General features: G+C 57.2%; 6 protein-coding genes across 6 annotated transcripts; 1 reads left to right on the forward strand and 5 right to left on the reverse strand.

Moving 5' to 3' along the window:
• Positions 1-773: 773 nt before the first annotated feature.
• Positions 774-2,064, forward strand: B0H64DRAFT_473338 (Alpha/Beta hydrolase protein). The gene has a single exon (XM_062807988.1). The coding sequence runs from the start codon at positions 1,015-1,017 to the stop codon at positions 2,053-2,055; it is 1,041 nt and encodes a 346-aa protein (XP_062660708.1). The 5' UTR covers positions 774-1,014; the 3' UTR covers positions 2,056-2,064.
• A 132-nt stretch (positions 2,065-2,196) lies between these two features.
• B0H64DRAFT_372587 (Cerato-platanin) lies at positions 2,197-2,736 on the reverse strand (the record flags this gene model as incomplete). The annotated part of the gene is made up of 3 exons (XM_062802233.1): positions 2,197-2,458; positions 2,524-2,617; positions 2,676-2,736. 3 exons carry the CDS (start codon positions 2,734-2,736, stop codon positions 2,197-2,199), a joined length of 417 nt encoding a protein of 138 aa, XP_062660709.1.
• A 1,325-nt stretch (positions 2,737-4,061) lies between these two features.
• On the reverse strand, positions 4,062-5,642 carry B0H64DRAFT_423461 (uncharacterized protein). Its single transcript, XM_062805608.1, has one exon. It carries the CDS (start codon positions 5,241-5,243, stop codon positions 4,197-4,199), a length of 1,047 nt encoding a protein of 348 aa, XP_062660710.1. The 5' UTR covers positions 5,244-5,642; the 3' UTR covers positions 4,062-4,196.
• A 1,107-nt stretch (positions 5,643-6,749) lies between these two features.
• On the reverse strand, positions 6,750-8,264 carry B0H64DRAFT_391564 (Alpha/Beta hydrolase protein). The gene has a single exon (XM_062803483.1). The coding sequence runs from the start codon at positions 7,783-7,785 to the stop codon at positions 6,898-6,900; it is 888 nt and encodes a 295-aa protein (XP_062660711.1). The 5' UTR covers positions 7,786-8,264; the 3' UTR covers positions 6,750-6,897.
• A 508-nt stretch (positions 8,265-8,772) lies between these two features.
• Positions 8,773-10,904, reverse strand: B0H64DRAFT_423463 (putative amidoligase enzyme-domain-containing protein; the record flags this gene model as incomplete). The annotated part of the gene is made up of 6 exons (XM_062805609.1): positions 10,779-10,904; positions 10,524-10,689; positions 10,369-10,489; positions 9,630-10,311; positions 9,078-9,590; positions 8,773-8,818 (listed from the first exon to the last, which is right to left on the reverse strand). Exons 1-6 carry the CDS (start codon positions 10,853-10,855, stop codon positions 8,773-8,775), a joined length of 1,605 nt encoding a protein of 534 aa, XP_062660712.1. The 5' UTR covers positions 10,856-10,904.
• A 705-nt stretch (positions 10,905-11,609) lies between these two features.
• On the reverse strand, positions 11,610-13,473 carry B0H64DRAFT_416386 (uncharacterized protein; the record flags this gene model as incomplete). Its single annotated transcript, XM_062805163.1, has 2 exons — positions 11,610-13,243; positions 13,302-13,473. 2 exons carry the CDS (start codon positions 13,471-13,473, stop codon positions 11,610-11,612), a joined length of 1,806 nt encoding a protein of 601 aa, XP_062660713.1.
• Positions 13,474-18,233: the final 4,760 nt, after the last annotated feature.

Genomic DNA, 18,233 nt, shown 5'->3' on the forward strand with positions numbered 1-18,233 from the left:
CACGAAGCACCGAACCAAGCCCATCCTACCCCAAACTCTTACAGCTCCCCCCTTTACCTCTTGGGCAAATAACTCACCAAACCCTCACAGTTCCCCACTTCCCCCTCCCCCAGGTCCTGCGCGGGGACAGCTGCCCGTTTGCACACATGCCAACCACATGCAAAATATTACCTCCTCCCGTGGCGCGAGAAACGACCATTCCGCCGAGAGCGTGCTGATGTAGGTTGCGTGCTGGTTGTCTAGGCCGAGAAAGAGACGCGGTTGCTCAGGGACACACAAAGGCGGAGGCACTTGCGTACCGTAGCCAGTGTACCTAATAGAACTACCTGGGTGAGCAACATCCACCCGCCCGAGTGTACCAAGCAACACGAGCTGCCGGCAGTGGGTCTGCTATTGTGGCAGCTCATGAGTTCGTTTGTCAAGAGGGCATGCTAACGTACCGTTGAGAGGGTGCGGCAAGGCATCTTAGGGGTTGTTGTTGATAAAGGAAAGCTGTGAGAGAAGGTGCTCGCATACATGCCATGGTTAAAGCCGATTCGGGAGTTTATTGGGGAACATCCTGAGCTGACCCTCAATACCTCACCGAGTCAGAACTCCCCACTGATGGTTCATGGGAGATGCGTCCTCCGTGGGACTCAGCAGATGGTGGAGTTGAGGAAAAGGGGCCAGACTCATGGAGGTCCCGCTGAAGGGCTGAGCCAGTAAACGTGTGATCGGATGGTAGGGCTTGGCGTCCCGCGGGTACCTATGCTGATCGTGCAGCACCAACGAGCTCTTCTCATCGAGCTCCCTCCTAGGTCTTTAAACTGGAAAGTTGCTTTACCCACGAGTCGATTCCTAGGACCTGTGACATATCTGATACCTCCTCACCCACTCGAGCGGCATCTAGATAATATAACATATTACTTTACTCGTCTGATTTAACGCCTCCTAAACCCAACGGCAACATCTACATACACCAAGAACAACACCCACCACACTCTCAACGACCGTATCAACTCCCCAAACGGCAGCATGGCCCCCGATCCGCCAGGTTTCTTCCCGCCCGTCCGCTCCATACCGCCCCTCTCACCTCCCCACCGACAAACCTTCATCCTCCTCCACGGCCGTGGCCTCAGCTGGGAGACCTTCGGCCCGGATTTCATCTCCACCCGCTTCCCATTCCCACCAGCTTCACCATCCGCCACCCCATCCCCATCATCATCCCCATCATCGTCTCCATCACCATCCCCAGACACACCAACCCCCCAACCCCCTCAACCCCCTCAACCCCCTCAACCCCAAACCCAACCACCACTAACAACCCTCCGCGCCCTCCACCCCCACGCCAAATTCCTCCTCCCCCTCGCCCCGCGCCACCGCGCCACCATCTACGCCCGCAGCATAATCCGCCAATGGTTCGACAGCTGGCACCTCAACCCCACCACCTCCTCCATCCCCACCACAACCGAAGAATGGCGCTGCATCCCCGGACTTCACGACACAGTCCGCCACCTGCACGACCTCATCCGCGCCGAGGCGGCGCTGGTGGGTGGGGCGCACAACGTGGTGCTGGGGGGGATCAGCCAGGGGTGTGCGGCGGGGTTGGTGGCGCTGTTGTTGTGGGAGGGGGGGGCGTTGGGGGGGTATCTGGGGATGTGTGGGTGGTTGGTTTTTGAGGCGGGGGTGAGGGGGGTTTTGGCGGAGGGGGAGGGAGAGGGTGGAGATGGGGATGGGGGGTTTGATCCGTTCGAGAGGGAGGATGGGGATGAGGATAGGGAGGGGGAAGAGGAGGTGGTGAGTGTGGAGGGTAAGGTGGTGAGGGTGTTGAGGGAGATGCTGGAGTTGGAGGGGAAGCCGCCGGGTGGTCGTCCACTGTCGTTTGACACGCCGGTGTTTCTGGGGCACGGGACTCAGGATGACAAGGTCCCGGTTGCTCGTGGGAGGGCGGCGGCCGAGTGCTTAATGGCTGTTGAGATGGATACTGAATGGAGGGTGTATGAAGGCCTCGGGCACTGGTACTCTGGGGCGATGCTTACCGACATGGCCTCATTCCTAGCACTTCGAATACGTTGAAAACAAGACAATGAAGCGTCGTAAAATCATTATTTTGTTAGAAAACTGAGCTCGTCATGGCTGTACGTCCATGATAGTAATGTAATGAATCCAAACCCAACCGCCAATGCAAACCCTAAGTACATTCCTCACTCAGCCCCTTTACAGACCACAGACGCTGAGCTCCTCCCGCCGGACAACGGCGTCAACCTGGCCCAGGTCGGTGCCGTGGCCGCCCGTCAAGTCGTTGAAGGCATTGAGGCCAATGTTGAGGCCAGACGCCGCGCGGTCAAGAGCGATAATATGGATCGTCTTGCCGTTGAAGGTCGCGGACCAGCACGAGCCGCAGTTGGGGCTGTTCCACTCTGGGATGGAATCAGAGCCGCCGATGTAGGGGAAGCCCTGGACCTCGCCCTGAGTTTGCCTGAATGATGTCAGCCTCGTCGTCTCTTTGGCAGTTTTATCGGGGAACAGGCGGCCTTGACTTACCAGCCGTACTTCCAGATCAAACCGTTAACGCCGTCCGAGCAAGCAACTTCCGTCAGGCTACGCCCAGCCCGGTCGTAGCCCTCATCGTAGCTCACTGTGCCTGTGTCAGTTGTTTGCGTGGTTGTGAAGGAACAGGAAGGGTGTCGACGAACCGCGGATGGCCGACGTGGCGGCGGCGAGCGAGAAAATGCTGAGGATCTTGGAGAACTGCATGGTGATATTTTTTGAGTCTGGTGGACGGACTGCTGAAGATGTATGAAGATGGTTGTGAGGGGATGTAGACTGTGGTAATCCAAGACGTGAGCTGATGATGGTGGAAGAAGAGTAGTTTGTTTGGTGGTTCTGAGGCTTGATTTATAGGGAAATCATGACCGTGTTGTTGCTGCCCTTCATGCCTTCCTCCCCCGCTATGCTGTGGTTGCCCTCGATACGACAGCTCCTTCCCGTGTCGTCATGGTCCAAGGGCGAGAACCGGCATTGAACCCTGTCTTTCACCCCAGACGGCAGGCTGGCAGGCTGCCAAGCTGCATCCATCGCGTTGTTCTGTTTCCGGCGGCATCGTGACTTCTCCGTAGATGCATGTGCACAGCGAGCAGCCGATGCAGCTGCAGTCATGCCTGCCTTCTTCGTATTCCAACAAGCACATGCGCACTGCCAACACCGCAGCGGGGTCCTCGCTTTTCCCTTGTGCTCCATCGAAAAGTGGCACAGCGGAGAATTAGCCGTTGCAATACGAGGTTGGTAGAGTGCCGATCATCTTCCGCCTAGCCGATGTCTGGCTGTGATGGCACCTATCCGCCCCGGTTGCCACTCGCACTGAGACAACTGCAGCACTGCTAGTGTTATTTACGTCCGCTGCAAGGCATTGGGCTCCGGCGGGGGTGGGGCCGGCTCTTCCGTCGGAATACCGAACACCACCTCCCGGTCGGCTCGGCCCCGTCTCTTTGGGACGGCATGATTTCCGGTTGATGCTGTGTAAAACCGTTGCCGCGCTAACTGGTTCAAAATCGACCCGTTCTCAGTTAATACCATCGTCACTCGTTCCTTTTCTGTTTGCACCGTGTAAACAATGGAAGACCAGACAAGGCGGATTCTTCGCAGTACGCAGTAACGTTACAGAAGCGAACCTTGACATGTCATTGCCGGAAAATGATCCCGGCTTAGTTAACCAACTGTGAACTGTGCGAATGATGCCCGGCCCTTGTCGGACACCAGTCAAAAACAGAGACGTGCTGACGATGAGTTGTTGAGCACCGCGCGCGCCGACTTGAGCCACGAAATGCTCGAGGTATGCAGACACGAGCTGACGGGCGCTGAGTGAAGGATCCCACGGCCGTCGTAACAGGTGTGATCGGCGGGCGTTGGAACGGCGGGTTCCTTCTGTCAGCTCAGGAAATAGAGCTCAGTCTCGGGTCGCTGCCTAGTTTAAGTCCGGACGACTGGGGAAGCGGTTAGTTGTGGGATGCTTAGGACCAGGACTCAATATTCAAGGCATGAAGTCGCAGCATTCAACGTCGGCCTCGCCCCTGGCGGTTGTCGTGAAGAAATGGGTAAAGTTTCCTTGTGCGGCGTAGTATACGCCGCCGTGGGCAAAAATGCTCGATTAGACGACGCAATCTACATACCAAGCCGTAGCCACATGCCCCCTCGGTCACCAAAGGGAGGCGGGCGGTTCAAACCGCCTCCCAGTCCATAGCCTCCACCATGAACTCCCACTGCTCCTCCTCATCCCCGATGGTAGTCCAATCTATGGCTCTCCCATCGCTCTCGAGCATATCCGTATCCCGCTCGCCCTTCGCATACTCCTCGGCGATCCTAAACCCCTCGTCAAACCCTTGGAAGATGACCTCCAGCATGTGCTCGAGCCGGTACGAGTCCAGCGGCGCAGCGACCTTCCTAGACCGCCACTCCCTCCCCGGGCTCGCACCACCCTTTGCGGGGGACCTGCTCCCGCGGCCGTGATCATGCTCGGGCTCATCCGCCGCCGTCTTCCACCGGTTCCGCAAATCCTTCGCCCGTCCCAGCTGCGCCCTCACCTCCCCCGTCCCCAACGCGCCGTGCAGCGGGTTCTCCTCCCGGTCCAGCGCGGCCAGCACATTGGCATGATAGCGGTGCCTGCCCTCGCCGTGCCACACACTCGCCCCAAGTCCTTTCCCATTATTGTTATTATTCTTATTATCACCACCACCACCCCCCTCCCCCCCAACGCCCCAAGAACCACCACCACCACCACCACCACGCCCACGCCCGAGCCCGTGCGCGTGCCGCGGCACGTCCACGCCGAACACGCCCAGCAGGTGCACCAGCGCGCGCTCGACCAGCATGTAGTACTCGAAGAAGTCGAGCTTGAACATGAGCTCCGCCTCGCACACGGCGTCGGGGTCGGCGCCGACCCGGTCGACCGCCTGCCGGTAGCCCTGCGCGAGGAAGGGCAGCTTCCACTGCAGCCGCCGGACGATCTTGCTGTAGCGGCCGAGCTCGTGGCGTGCGGCGTCTCGTTTTGCGTCGGTGGTTGTTGGGGGGTGGTGCGGTGGTGGTGGTGGTGTTGTTGTTGTTGTTTGTGTTGATGGTTGTTGTGGTGGTGATGGGGAGCGGGGGACGGGGATGTTGGCGTTTCCTGTTGGGGCGGGTGGTACCGTTAGGTTCGCGTCTGCGTAGCCGCCATTGCGTCGCGGGTGCCGCGGGAACGGAGCGTGTCGTGAAGCGGCGAGGCCGGCCATGGTAAGAATAGAGGGAGGGAATCAATGGACGTGTAAGTGAGTACTCGGAAAGCGCATCTCGAAATGGCCGGTCGGAAAATCGCGTCGAGAAATACACAGTCGATGTTGGAGGAGCCCGCGCTCCACCGACGTCACAAGTCGACAGGTCGCTCACCCGGCGTCAAACACGGCGTTTGTTTCATCCTGAACAGAGGCGCGTAACAGCTGAACATTGCCCCTTTGCCTCGCATGCATCTTTGTTGAGAAAGCCAACTTGGGATTAGAGCAAGGCGTAACAGGTCCTTGTTCCAAATTGACAAGATAGCGCCTCGGCCGAGGCCTGGAAGCCGTAACTGAACAATTAGCGAAACGCGCCGCATTTGACAATCTTCTTCTTCCCCACATCCCGAGCAAAGCCCGAGAATGCAATGAAAAAGGTTTGCGTCGTCCAGAGGCAGTGTAATACTGGAGACACGGTGAGATTCAGGCTCGGCAAGCCGAGTGGACTGAGTCTCGAGGGACAAAAATTAATTTAATCAAATAAATCTACTCCGTAGAGCAGTTTCAGAGATTAAACTGAAAAGAACAGATACTACACTTGATCTAAGCCAAAAGGCAAAGAGAGCTAAAGAAGAAAAGAAAAGAGTTCCAGAATTTGGGAGCCGGGAGAAGAATATATAGGCGGGTGTGGCTGGTCTGTGCACGTCTGCAATCTGCAACGCCCCACTTTGCCTGTGCGTGGAGCTCGGAATTTGGCCTCAGCGGCACCGTCGCCGCTCCGATCCGAGTCGGTCCTCAAATCTCCACCAATTACATGAGCGCAACCGCCAATTCTCCGAGTTCCGTTCAGCACCACAAGCCGCCACATTGTGGAGTCGCACAGTTCGAGTCATCGTCTCACCAAGCTTCTTTCAGCGGCTCCCACGAGCCAATTCCCGAGGGGCTCTTTAAGTGCCGTTTTACTTGTCGAGCGATAGGTTCGAACCACCGGCAGACGATACCTTCGAGTTCGCCGTGCGGCACTGCGCGGATTCCTTGCATTCATTGTCTCTTTCTCAAACAGAACAAGTACGACAGGAGTGTTTGGTGGGACTAGGGAGATCGAAAGTCTATCAGTTCGAAAGAGAATTACATTTTGTGAATAGTATGGAAATCGACACTGATGTCTCATCCATACACAGTATACTAATATCGCCGTCTCAAAATACTCCCGGTCTTAGTTACCTGAGGTACGCCGAAGAAAATCAAGATGGTTCGGATATGATGTACATAACCCGGGCGGGTAAAATTCAAACTCCACCATTTCCCAGCAGAAGCCCTGGATCGTTCGCAGGAGTACAGAATCAGGAGAAACAGACAAATGGTTCCCCTGGTAAAGTCTCTTGTTCAAAAGCCGGGACACGTAAATAACCAGTGATGAGCCACGGACAACATAAGGAATCAAGCGAACGGGTTGTGAGTATGTACCAGTGGTTATACACACGATAGCAGTGTGACTAGAAGTATGAGGTGCAAGGGTCCATTGTATAACAAAGACAACTTGTATACTCTCATTCGGTCTATCAAGGACGGTCTATCCTGAAATCCCAACACGGCTGCTTCTCCGCGCAGCCCTATCCACAACATCCAAGTCTCCTCCCAGATCCGAACACTCTCTCAACACCCCAATCCAAGCTCACGAAAACGCCCGGCCAGCATCCAACTTCTCCACTAACAGACAAGCCTTCGCGATCGCCTCAGTAGCCGCATCCACGTTATCCTCCGTATCAAAGACATTGTAATGGTGCCCCGGAATATCAATAATCTCCTTGATGAGATCCTTCCTGTAGCCGCCCCACCCCAGCAGACGATCCGACCGATGCAGGTCAACCCGACTCACACCCTCAGCCACGGGCACACTCTCCCGCGCGCGGAGCATCACCACCGGCGGCGGCTTGGGCCCATCCCCCGCCTTGCCCTCCCACACCGGCAGTGTCCACTCCCCAACCATGCGCACCGCCTCCGCAAAGCAGCGCATGACCTTCTCGCGCGTCTCGGGGCGCGTGTGCTCATGCCACTGCATGGCATGCGGCACCACCAGCGGCGGGTTCCGCCCCCCGCCCACCGGCGCGAGCGGACACACCGAATCAACCATAACCAAACCCACCACGCGCACGCTGCCATCCGCGGCCGCCTGGCGCGCCATCTCGAGCGCGAGCAGCCCGCCCAGCGACCAGCCGCCGAGGATGACGTCGCCGCCCGTGGGGACGACCGACGCGACGAAGCCGAGGTAGTCGCGCGCCATCTCGGGGATGCCCCCCGCCCAGGCCCGCCCGGTCTCGTAGTGCGGGTTGGCGATGCCGTGCACGGTCCGGCGGAGGTCGCCCAGGCAGTAGTACGAGAAGATGGTGCCGCCGCCGTCGTGCATGAGGATGAGCGGGGTGGGGGCTTTTGGTGTGCGGGTTGGGTTGGGGTGTTCCTGGTTCCATGGTGATGATGATCCCGTGGTGGTGGTGGTGGCGTCCTCCGGGTCGAAGACCTGGATTAGGCTGGGTTGGTCCTCGAACATGCTGTTGCTGCCCATGGCGGTGTGGTTGTGATGGCTGTGATAGCCGACTATGGGTTGTGTTGGGTGGTAGGTAGTGGCTGGCTGTGTTTGTGGGTTAGAGGAAGAGGTCTAGCATGAGAGCGGTCGAGGGAGGGGTGGGTTATATAATTACCAAAGAACCGATGTCGGTTCAGGACTCCAGGTCTTGATGCAGTTGGTCGTGATCAGGATTTTGTGGTTCTCAAGGTCGCAACAGGTTGGGCAGGATCGGCGTAAAAAGGCAACGTCCCAAAAATAATCCGTCGCTGTTATCTAAGGAAGAAAAAAAGACAACCAAAATATTTATACTGACGAGCGACGTCTACGATGGGCGATGGCGCGGTCGCTGGCCGTGATGAAGTTGTTGTTGTCCGCGGTGCGTCGCGGATGGCGCGATTATCCCGAGAGGTTCGGAGGGCATTATCGGAGCAGGATGGCATTGTCACATCGGCACCCGAATCGAGCCGCGCATCCAAGCAGTGGATAAGAACACCCTCAACTCCACCAAAACCGTGGGCAGAACATGTAACTGTGATCACCACAACTGCAGCTTCAACATGGTAAATTGAATCTATCCGCGGTATAACAACGTTTTCGCCACGATTCGATGACACTGGTTTTCAATAACACCAGAAAGAAATCATAGTTCGAAGGCAGCTGTGCCTACCACATAATAAAATAATACAGTACCCAATAATAAGAGTAAGAAAACTAAACGAGGGTTACACGAATCGAGTCATATCTATTTAAAGTTGGGGTGCCACAGCGCGCTGTTGCTTTCGCCGTCATCTAATTATTAAATTAATTTGTGATCGTCTAATTGTGGGAATACAGGGTGAACCGCGGGCAGCAAGGTACCTATGTATCCCAACCTAGCACTCTTCAATTTGAATTTCACTGAAGAGGAAGATGGAGAACTGGAAAAAAGAATAAAAAGAAAACGCCGAAAAGCTCCAAATCCCCGCTAGGTACGTCCCCCCCATCTCACCACGTCCCCCTCCAGGTCTTGGTGACGTCGACCGTAAAGTAACTGTTCCGTCCGCCGGCGGCGATGACGTTAAGTCACTTGAAACCGCCCAGGGAATCCAACCGCCGTTGGAGTACCAATCTAGGCATTGGTATCGCCCTCTCCCTGACGGCGGCGGCGCTGGGTAGGGGGGGCGGAAGCGGTGGTGTCGGTGTTGCCGGAGCCGGCCGCGGGCCGGGAAGAAGTGGCCGTGGGTCGGGAAGCAGACGCTGCGGGGCGTTCGGGCAGACGCGTCGTGTTGCCGCCGGTCCGGGCCGCGGACGGTCGGGTGGGAGCACCGGTAGCAGCGGGGGTGCTGGGCGCGGGCGGTCGGGTGGGAGCACCGGTAGCAGCGGGGGTGCTGGGCGCGGGCGGTCGCGCTGTTCCGGTTGATGGGCCCTGGCCTCCGCCTCCTCTTCCGCTCGTTTCTCCTCTCCTTCCGCTTGCTACTCCTCCTCTTCCGTCTTGGGCCGCGGGGGTCCGCGATGGGGTTGATGAGCTCTGGCCTCCGCCTCCCCTTCCGCTTGCTCCTCCTCTTCCGCTCGCTCCTCCTCTTCCGCTCGCTCCTCCTCTTCTGCTCGCTCCTCCTCTTCCGCTCGCTCCTCCTCTTTCCTGGGGCGTGGCTGTTGTTCCTTGACGTGCTTGCGGGGCAGTGTTCCTGGCGGTGGGAGCCAGTACATATGAGGGGGGTACCATCGATCCGGGAGGGGCTACCTCCGAAGTACTGTGGTAGGACTCCTGGTCAGGTGGCGGAAGACCCTTACGGAAGGCCTCCTCCCTGATGTTGATCTGCGCGCTTGTGAAAATTTTGGAGTGAATGTAGGACTCGTGGCACCATTTGAGCCAGTGAACGAATCGGGAACCGTGGCACGTTTCGGGAAGCTTTTTGATGCAGCCAGCAAGCTCCCTTATCAATTCTGCTTGGCTTGGGTGGTCGGTCCGGCTGGTAACCGCATCGAAATCGTAGCGGAGAGCGCTAATATGAAGCGTAACAGCCAGGAGTATACCACGGATGGCACTCAGAGCCGAGGCAACCCCGGCCTGACGGCGCAGCTCGATTGTTCCTCTCTCATAGACTGGAGAAAAGTTGGTCGAGTAGTTCGCTGTCCCGCCCTCCCCCGTCTGCCCGCCTTTCAATACGTCGAGAAGCTTCGGCGCTGTTGTAGCAACTTCATCGATCTCCTTAAAGACTCTAGCCCAACCCCGGGTACGGACTAGCATGTATTCGTGGTACGCGAAAGCGGTATAGTTCGGTTGAGCGTATTGATTCCAGTTACGCTGTTTCGGGACAATCTCGGCCAGCGCATACTCCCAGAAGTAGGCCGCTTTGGCCGTCCTGACAAGCTGATCCAGCGTATAACGGGTGTTTGCCCCGGGCGATACGTGTACGTGGAAGCCGCAGTATTGGGGATTAGTCCAGAAGTCGAACGTCTTACCGAGTTCTTCAAAAACCATGTTTATCTCCAGTTGCCACTGCTTCGATACCGACATAGGTGGCGTGATGATCTCGACACCCCCTGTACTGTTATTAGCATATTGAAACGGAAAAGGAGTAAGGATGGCCCTATACATACACCACTTTCTTGGTTCGGTTCCCGGGCCCAATTGGAGCCACTCATCTCTCAAGCTGGAGTCCAACTCGCACGTCCATCCATTGCCGTCGCCCAAAACGCCATCAATAGTTGCTATAAACAGCTCTAACAACCTGGCACTGCTGTTCCGATTTTACTCTGGCCTCGTCGTCGTTTTTGGCGTCAAGGTTCCAGCCCCGCCAATAAGCTGGTAGGGAAGAAGGGTTCGTTCTTTGCTTTTCTCGCAGTGCAGCTTCCACGTTGTGTTTGATCTTGATGTAGACCTCGATCTCAGCGCTGAATATAGGCGACCGAGTCCTGGAGCTTCCGGTGTTTCCAGCATTTCCGGCGTTTCTAGCGTTCCCGCCGTTTCTGGCGTTTCCAGTGTTCCCCGCGTTTCCGGTGCTTCCAACGTTTCCGGTGTTCCCAGCATTTCCGGTGTTTCTAGCGTTCCCGGCGTTTCCAGTGGTTCCGGAGATCTGGCGCTCATTGTCGTAGGTTAGGTTGGTCTGTTGGAGTTGCTGAAGTTGATGAAATTGGTTGATGGTGTTGATGGTGCCCAAAACGCTATGATGCCTGGAGCTGACAGGTGTCCCTTTGATTATAGCAGGTAGCCAGTTCTGCACACTTGATGCCTATTCATTTATTTATCATCAAGGTGCGATGGTTTCACGATCCGCATCTACTAGGTACTGAAGGCGCCGGCGTATATCCATCCCATCAAAGCTGAAACCCATCTGACCTCGGACTCAATGGTGAAACTCGAATACCGCAGGCAACGGGACGCATTCAATGTGCGTAAAACAAAAGCGGGCCGCCTCCCCCGGGGCCACTAGCCCGCCTGGCCCAATTGTGCGGCACCACCAGATCCATGAGCTACCTACCTTACCTATTAGGTACCTAGTGGCCTGCGACACTGTTGCCTAGGTAGCTTACAACCAAGGCTACGATAACGAGCGCCAGGCGCCCCCGTTCCCCATATTTGCGGTCCTATTGAGTAAGCACAAGAATACACAAATAATTGTGAAATTTCCAAACAAGAAGCTCAGATTTGTAATCGTACAACCTAGAACCAAACGCCGTCCGCTACCCAAGATGGCACATTTTAACAACCTAATTTACAGAGCAGACATTGAGCAGAGAAGAACAAAAGAAAGAATGAGGGAGGGGAAAAAAGGGAAAAAAGAACAGAGCAAAGCCCAGCATCGAGTTCGACCAGGGTCAAGATGCAACCAGCCGCTCCATCACACCATCTGGGCAACCTCCGTCACCAACTCAGCGACCACACAAGCACCCACAACCGCCCAAAGAAGAAGGCGAACAAAATCGAACCGTGACCGCACGGGCGTGACAACAGGCGAGACCAGATACCCCTCCAAAAACGCAAGCAGCTGTTGCAACTTCGCCAGCGGCCCGATATGCGCGACATAGCCATCAGGGCGCACGAGCACGTAGCCGGCCCGGGGCCCAAACCCAAACTTGGCGTGCAGCTCGCCGCGCGGGTCGGCGTACCAGTCCTCGCCGCCCTGCGCCGCCGCCGTCGCCGCCGACCTGTCGTCCCCGGCGATGAAGTGCACCCTGACGTCGGCCTGGCACGCCCGCACCACGCTCTCCGCCGCACGGCTCAAGTCGGCCTCGCCCAGCCCACCCTTCGCCGCGTCGCCCGCAAAGAGCAACAGGTGGTGCGGCGCGCCGACACAGATCCGCTGCAGGCTGGTCTGCGTCTGCGCCTGCGTCCCCGCCTCGGCGGCGGCGGCGGCGGTGCGCACCACGCCGACCTTGCCGTCCGGCAGGCGGTCGCCGCCGCGGACGGGGGCCCGCCAGAAGAGGCCGGCGGCGTCGCCGACGAGGCGGGTGCGGCCGCGGTAGGTGACGCCGAACTGGGACATGAAGTACAGGATCTTGCGGCGGGCGGCGGGGCTCCGCACGAGGCGCGGGGAGACGTGCCGCAGGAAGAAGTTGCGGATGGGCGCGAACCAGGCCGCCGGCGAGCTCAGGAAGGTGAAGAGCCGGTCGGTCCCGCGCAGCAGCATCATGCCCACGGGCCGCCGCTCGAGGTCGTACGTGTCCAGGAGGGCGTCGGCGGCCGCGAGCGCGTGGGGCGTGGCGGTTTTGATGTTCCGGGACTGCGCCTGGAGGGATAGCGCGCGCGCGAGCTTCCAGCCGAGGTTGATGGCGTCCTGGATGCCCGCGTTCATCCCCTGCCCGCCTGCCGGGGAGTGGATGTGCGCGGCGTCGCCGGCGACGAAGAGGCGGCCGTCACGGTACTGGCTGACGCAGCGGTGGTGGAGGCGGAAGCGGGCGAGCCAGATTGGGGTTCCGAGGGTGCCTGACCCCTCCGGGGTCATCGCGGTGAAGTATGTTTGGAGCTCGTCCAAGCTGGGCGTTTCTTCTTGGTTCTGGATGGCGACCGAGCGCGAGGCGGTCACGCGAACGATGTCGTCCTTTATGGGCAGGATGGCGACGATGCCCTTGTTGTTGAGGTTGAGAGTCAAGCGATCCAGCGGGATGCATGAATCACGCAGGCGGGTGTCGCAGAGGACGAAGTCTTGGGGGTAAGCGCCGCCGGGGAAAGTCATCTTGTCGGAGGCGTGGCGGACGACGCTATGGGCGCCATCGCAGCCGACGATGTATCTGGACCGTATCGTCTCCCTCTTTCCATCGGGCCGTTCGAGGGTGACGGTGACTCCCGAATCATCTTGGCTGATGCTGGTGGCGGTGACGGGGCGCTCGACCTTGATGTCGTACTTGTCGAGACAGGTATCCAGAAACTTCTCGGTTTCGACCTGGGAGACGTTCAAGGGCAAGATGAACTCGGTGTCGGTGGTACCGAGGCCATCGAGGATGACGGATGAGGCAAGCTTCCTCTTGACGTACACTTGCCCACCGCGTAGGATGCGGCCCTCGCTGCACCATGGCGTCGGCGGCTCCATGACGGTTCAGGAGCTCGAGCGTCCGGGGCTGCATGACCAATGCCCGGCTTTTGTCGTTTCGGACCGGCTCCCGGTCAATGATGCGGAAGGAAACACGGTGGAGGGCGAGCTCCAGCGCAAGAGCGGTGCCGACCGGGCCGGCCCCGACAATGAAGACGTCACAGTCGTACGTCATGGTAACTTGTTCTCTTTAGGATCTCTTCAAGGTGGCAGAAGAGAGAAGTCAATAATAACAAGAGGGGGGATATGAGGTGCGAGGTATTCGGGAGTTATTGTTGTTGTGTTAGTTACTAAGATGGAAAACGACCAACCGGTGGCTCATCGCTCAGACCAACCTAGATTCTTTATATCCCCCCATCCACGACGGTGGTCGGAGGATGGTGAGTCTGTTGGCTCCGGCAGTGAGCCACGATGGAATATGGAATTGGTTGCAACCCTTCCATTGCCCTATCAATGTGGTGTCGGGGCGGCAAGCGACCGACCCCGCTGGCGGGCTAAGTGGCCGAAGGTCCAAGGATCGAGACCGGAGCGCGAGCCAAGCAGCGATCGGGAATGTCAAGCGCCGTTCAGGATTGCTCTCATCAGTTTACGGCCTGATACGGGGCCAACCTGGAAGTCCGAGGTCATGTTGATGTTGGGCGAGCTTTTCGCTAATTAACGTTACCTTGAACAAACGGGCAAGATCTGTGAATGGTAGTTTTGAAAATTGTCCTGATGCTTTGCTGTCCCCGGCAGTTAATCAAGCCCGCATCGGTGTCGCGCCGTGAACGTGACCGGGGGAGCGCGAGTTCGATGACTCGTGTAGGTCGTTAAACCTGAAAGGTGCTGCGGCTGTGCTGCTTGCTGTGCGGCATGGAGGAAGCTGACCCCGGAGACTCTTGGCGCGCTGACAGGATGCACCGACATTTTCCAACCGCGGCGGTGCCTGCCGGTTTCTTCTGCCGACCGCATCGGCGAAATCTCAAAAAGATTTCCCGGCAACCACGGCGGGCCTTGGCTTTCACCAAGCACGGCCCCGGGCCGTAAAGGGGCGCCGTAAGTGAAAAAAAAAAAAAAAAAAAAAAAAAAAAAAAAAAAAAAAAAAAAAAAAAAAAAAAAAAAAAAAAAAAAAAAAAAAAGAAAAAAAAGAAAGGATCATACCGCAATGGCTTGGTCTACTGTGTATCCCAGTCAGAGGAGGGATCTCTGGTTGAGAAGACAGCTGTTAAGAATCTTGGTGTTCTTAGGAAATTGAGAAATAGGTAGTTCCATAGTTATCGGCAAACTGTGCTCCCTTTCACCAGCGCAAGACTCATGAACGGGAACAGACATACACAGCAAAACGGTCCCAACTCGTGGTCATATGGCAAAAGCATCAAAGTGATTTCCACATTGAGGGAAGGTAAACAAAGAAAAAACGAAGGGAAAAAAACAGGAGAGCTGGCCACCGTTCCCAAGATACAAACAACCCCAACCCCCCAACCAAAACCCCTGAACGCGGCGGCGGTGACCAGTCGGCCCCTGAAAAACCGAGCCAACAAACCCCCCCCCCCCTCCCCTCCTAAAACAAAAACAATACTCGACAGCGCTGCCCGCTGCGCAATCCACACGGGGTAAATACTATAGAGTGAGTCATGGTATCATAAACACTGAAACTCCCGCCCAACCCCGATTCACCACACACCACACACACGAACGACATCACAACACCACACCGCCCAGGCTCGAGACTGAACTCAGCGACCCGACTCGGGCGTTCCAGCAGTCAACTTCTTGGTCGACTTGGCCGTGCCAATATGGGTGTTATGCACCTACACGCACGTCGTTAGCGTTTATATATCCTTGGGCAGTCCTTCCCATCGCCGGAGAGAAAACAGGAAGAGGGAACTCACCTTCGTAGCAAACCGCAAACTCGTAATCGTCTCCTTCAGATGCGCCTCGAGCGGGCTGACCATGACAAACATGAGCGTCTTGGAGTTCCCGCCGAGCGAGTACTGCAGCAGGTGGGTCAGCTTGGAGTTGCGGTAGGGGATGTGGCCCGACCCGCGGCCGAGCGCCTCGATGACGTCGCCGAGGCACGCCAGGCTCTTGTTGATGTTCTGCGTCTCCTTCATGCGCTCGCCCTCGGCCTGCGAGTGCTTGAGCCGCTCCGACCCGGCCAGGTCGACCAGGTTGAGCGTGCCCTCGCACCGCTCCTTGGTCGCGCTGTTCTCGCCCACCAGCTTGAGGATGAAGACCGAGTGGGAGCGCGAGGAGCGCTCGTTGGCCTTGGTGGCCGCCACGCTGCGGTTGTTTTGCGCCTGCTTGAGCATCGTCTCGACCTTGTCGGGCGAGTCGAGCGCGACCGTCTTGCAGTTTATGACGGTTGTCTGCTTGCGGGCGTCGTCGTGCCGGATCTCGAGCCTCTTGCGGCCGTCTGACTCGCGCCCGGGCGTGAGAAGGTCGTGCAGCTCCTCGTTGTAGACTTCGACGAAGCTGCCTTCCATCGTGTACGTCCACGACTTCTCTTGCAGCTTGGTGATCGTGTCGTAGATCATGTGGGTGGCCCGCGGGATCATGCCGTCCTGCGAGGACATGGTGTACGTCTTGCCGGAACCGGTTTGGCCGTAGCAGAAAATGCACACGTTATAGCCGTCGAGGGCACTCTGCACGAGCTGAGAGATCTCGCCAAACACCTCCTCGTTCTGCACGGGCGGGTCAAAGACGCGGTCGAACTCGAAGGGAAGCACCTTGCGGCTGATGGCCCCCAGACTACTCTTTTCCTCTGGGCCCGTGACGTCGATTTGCGCCGATGTTTTGACGTCGGGAAAAGCTATCCTGGCGACCTCGCCTTCTGACGAGTCGAGGACGGGTCGTACTCTGCACATGACGCGAATGTTGCCCTTCAGTTCCTGGTACTTGTTGAATAGTACACGACGCTCCGTTTCTTCTTTGATCAGCTTTTGCCGTGCTTCATCGGCAACACGCAAGGCCTCCTGGAGACGCGCCTCCATGTTCGCGTATGAATCCGATTGTTGCTTGCTGTCTGATTCAAGGAAGTCGATTTTTGCCCGCAGTCCGCGCATCCGATCCTCAAGCGTCATGTTTGTGGCCGTCATTTCGGCGATCTGTTGCTGGAGGGTGGCCTTGATTGTTTGCTCGAGGTCGAGGTCGGATTTGAGCATCTCGGCCTGTGACCGCATCTCCTGGACTTCTCGCTCCTTCTTTAGGATATCCAGATTCATGTCTTGCTGCTCTGCCCCGAGCTTGGAGCGCAGATTTTGGAGCTCCCTCGACCTCTGCGCCTGTTCTTCGGCCAGCTCCGCCCGGTAGTGTCTTTCCATAGCCTCCAAGGCATGCGCATGCTCCCTCTTCAGCTGGTCAAATTCACCCTTAAACTCACGCCTGATTTCGTCAACTTCGTGCTTGTGTCCCCGTTGTCGGTCCTCCATATCGAACTTTTGTCTTCTTTGTTCGGCTTCCATCTCGAGCACCATCGATTGCTTCTCCTGCTGTAATGAGTGGTTTTCTTGCCTTTGGAGGTCAAGCTGACCCTGGAGTTGTGTATTTTGGTCCACCAGCCGTTGCTGTTCCCGTTCAAGATCGCTCGCTGCCCCAGTATTAGCATCTCACCCGAGTGCCGGCGGCTAGAGAGCACATACCTCGATTCTTGGCCATGTCAATCGCTTCCTCCAAGACCTTTCTGTCGGTCATGGTGCCCTCGAAGGTCTCCTTCATGACCTTGAATTGCGATTCAAACTCGTTCAGCCGGCCGTCGACGTCCCAACCTGTAAAAGATGTTACATTCGAGTCTTTAGAGAGATACGACGATTTCGTCGGAGAGAAAGAGGACTTGGTTGGTGAAATGGGACACTTGTAAGGACTCCGGACACCCTTGCGCACCGTGTCCAGCGCCTCGTTGAACACTTTGGCTTCCGGCGGTGTTGTTGGCACTGGCGCAAGCGCACTTTGGGAGTCGGCAGGCCCGAGTGAGGTTTCTCTGGCTGCGTCTTCTGGTTGAAGCTTGCTGGGAGTGGTAATCTCCGTCTTGACATCCGACTGGGATGGTCGAGACGGAGGCCGCTTGAGTTGGTTGGAGACCACTTGGCCTTCATTTGTGCTCTTTTTGGGCTGGTCATCGAGTGATAGATTCTTAATGCCTCTGCTGAGCAACGAGATGTCCCTATGTTGTTGCCGGGTCTGCAAAGCCGCTGACTGTTGGGGAAGCGTCTTTCGCAAACCGGGATCCCGTGGACGGAGTTGAGAATAGACTGGGATCTGCATACCCTTCTTCTGGTTGGCCGGTTCAGGTTCATCCTCCATTTCTCTGTTCGCCATGACACTCGCTGGCCGGGTTCGTGTGTTCCCTCGTGGTCGGGTCATCGTGGATTGAGTGAAGCCCATCGAGGTCGGAGGTCTCCCTGATATCGGGGGGCGAGATGCGGGACCGACGCTTTTTGCGAAGCCGCCGGCGCGTCCATATTTTGATGCTGGGGCGGGAACATTGGCGGATAGGCTCGTGATGGAGGCGCCCTTAACGCTCGGAGCCCTCGATAGACCGCCGGTTGTGGAGGGGATTGCAGGCCTGGAAGTTTCGCCTGCCCTCTCTGCTAATGTTTTGCGCTTCTGTTCCGGGTAAGATACTGCTCAGGTTCCTCTAGGTCAGCTATCGATAGCACATCGCAAGCCCAAGCGGGGATGCCATGCGTACCGCTTCCTTTGTGGTTACGTTTTTGAGGGATTCCGGTCTGTTGCACTCGTGAATTGTGTTGAGAATCGGTGATTTCCTGGAGACATGTCGCGGTTGCTGCCGCGGTGGCTGCGCCGGCGCGGACTTGAGGGGGCCGCAGCCCCGATCGGAAGGTCTGATGTGTCGCAGTCAGTAAGTAACGTCGAGTTGAAGGGGTTGTCGTGATGTTGCACGTACCGCGTTCTCGGAGGGTTCCATGTTGACTGCGCGCATTCGAGGGATGACAA

This window comes from Chaetomium fimeti (genome assembly GCF_033439085.1).
Source record: "Chaetomium fimeti strain CBS 168.71 chromosome Unknown B0H64scaffold_3, whole genome shotgun sequence".
NCBI classification, from domain to species: Eukaryota; Fungi; Ascomycota; class Sordariomycetes; order Sordariales; family Chaetomiaceae; genus Chaetomium; species Chaetomium fimeti.

What these genes read in the sequence shown, in the direction of transcription:
- B0H64DRAFT_473338 (XM_062807988.1), top strand. Translation starts at nt 1,015, where the DNA reads ATGGCCCCCGATCCGCCAGGTTTCTTCCCGCCCGTCCGCTCCATACCG.
- B0H64DRAFT_423461 (XM_062805608.1), bottom strand. Translation starts at nt 5,243, where the DNA reads ATGGCCGGCCTCGCCGCTTCACGACACGCTCCGTTCCCGCGGCACCCG.
- B0H64DRAFT_391564 (XM_062803483.1), bottom strand. Translation starts at nt 7,785, where the DNA reads ATGGGCAGCAACAGCATGTTCGAGGACCAACCCAGCCTAATCCAGGTC.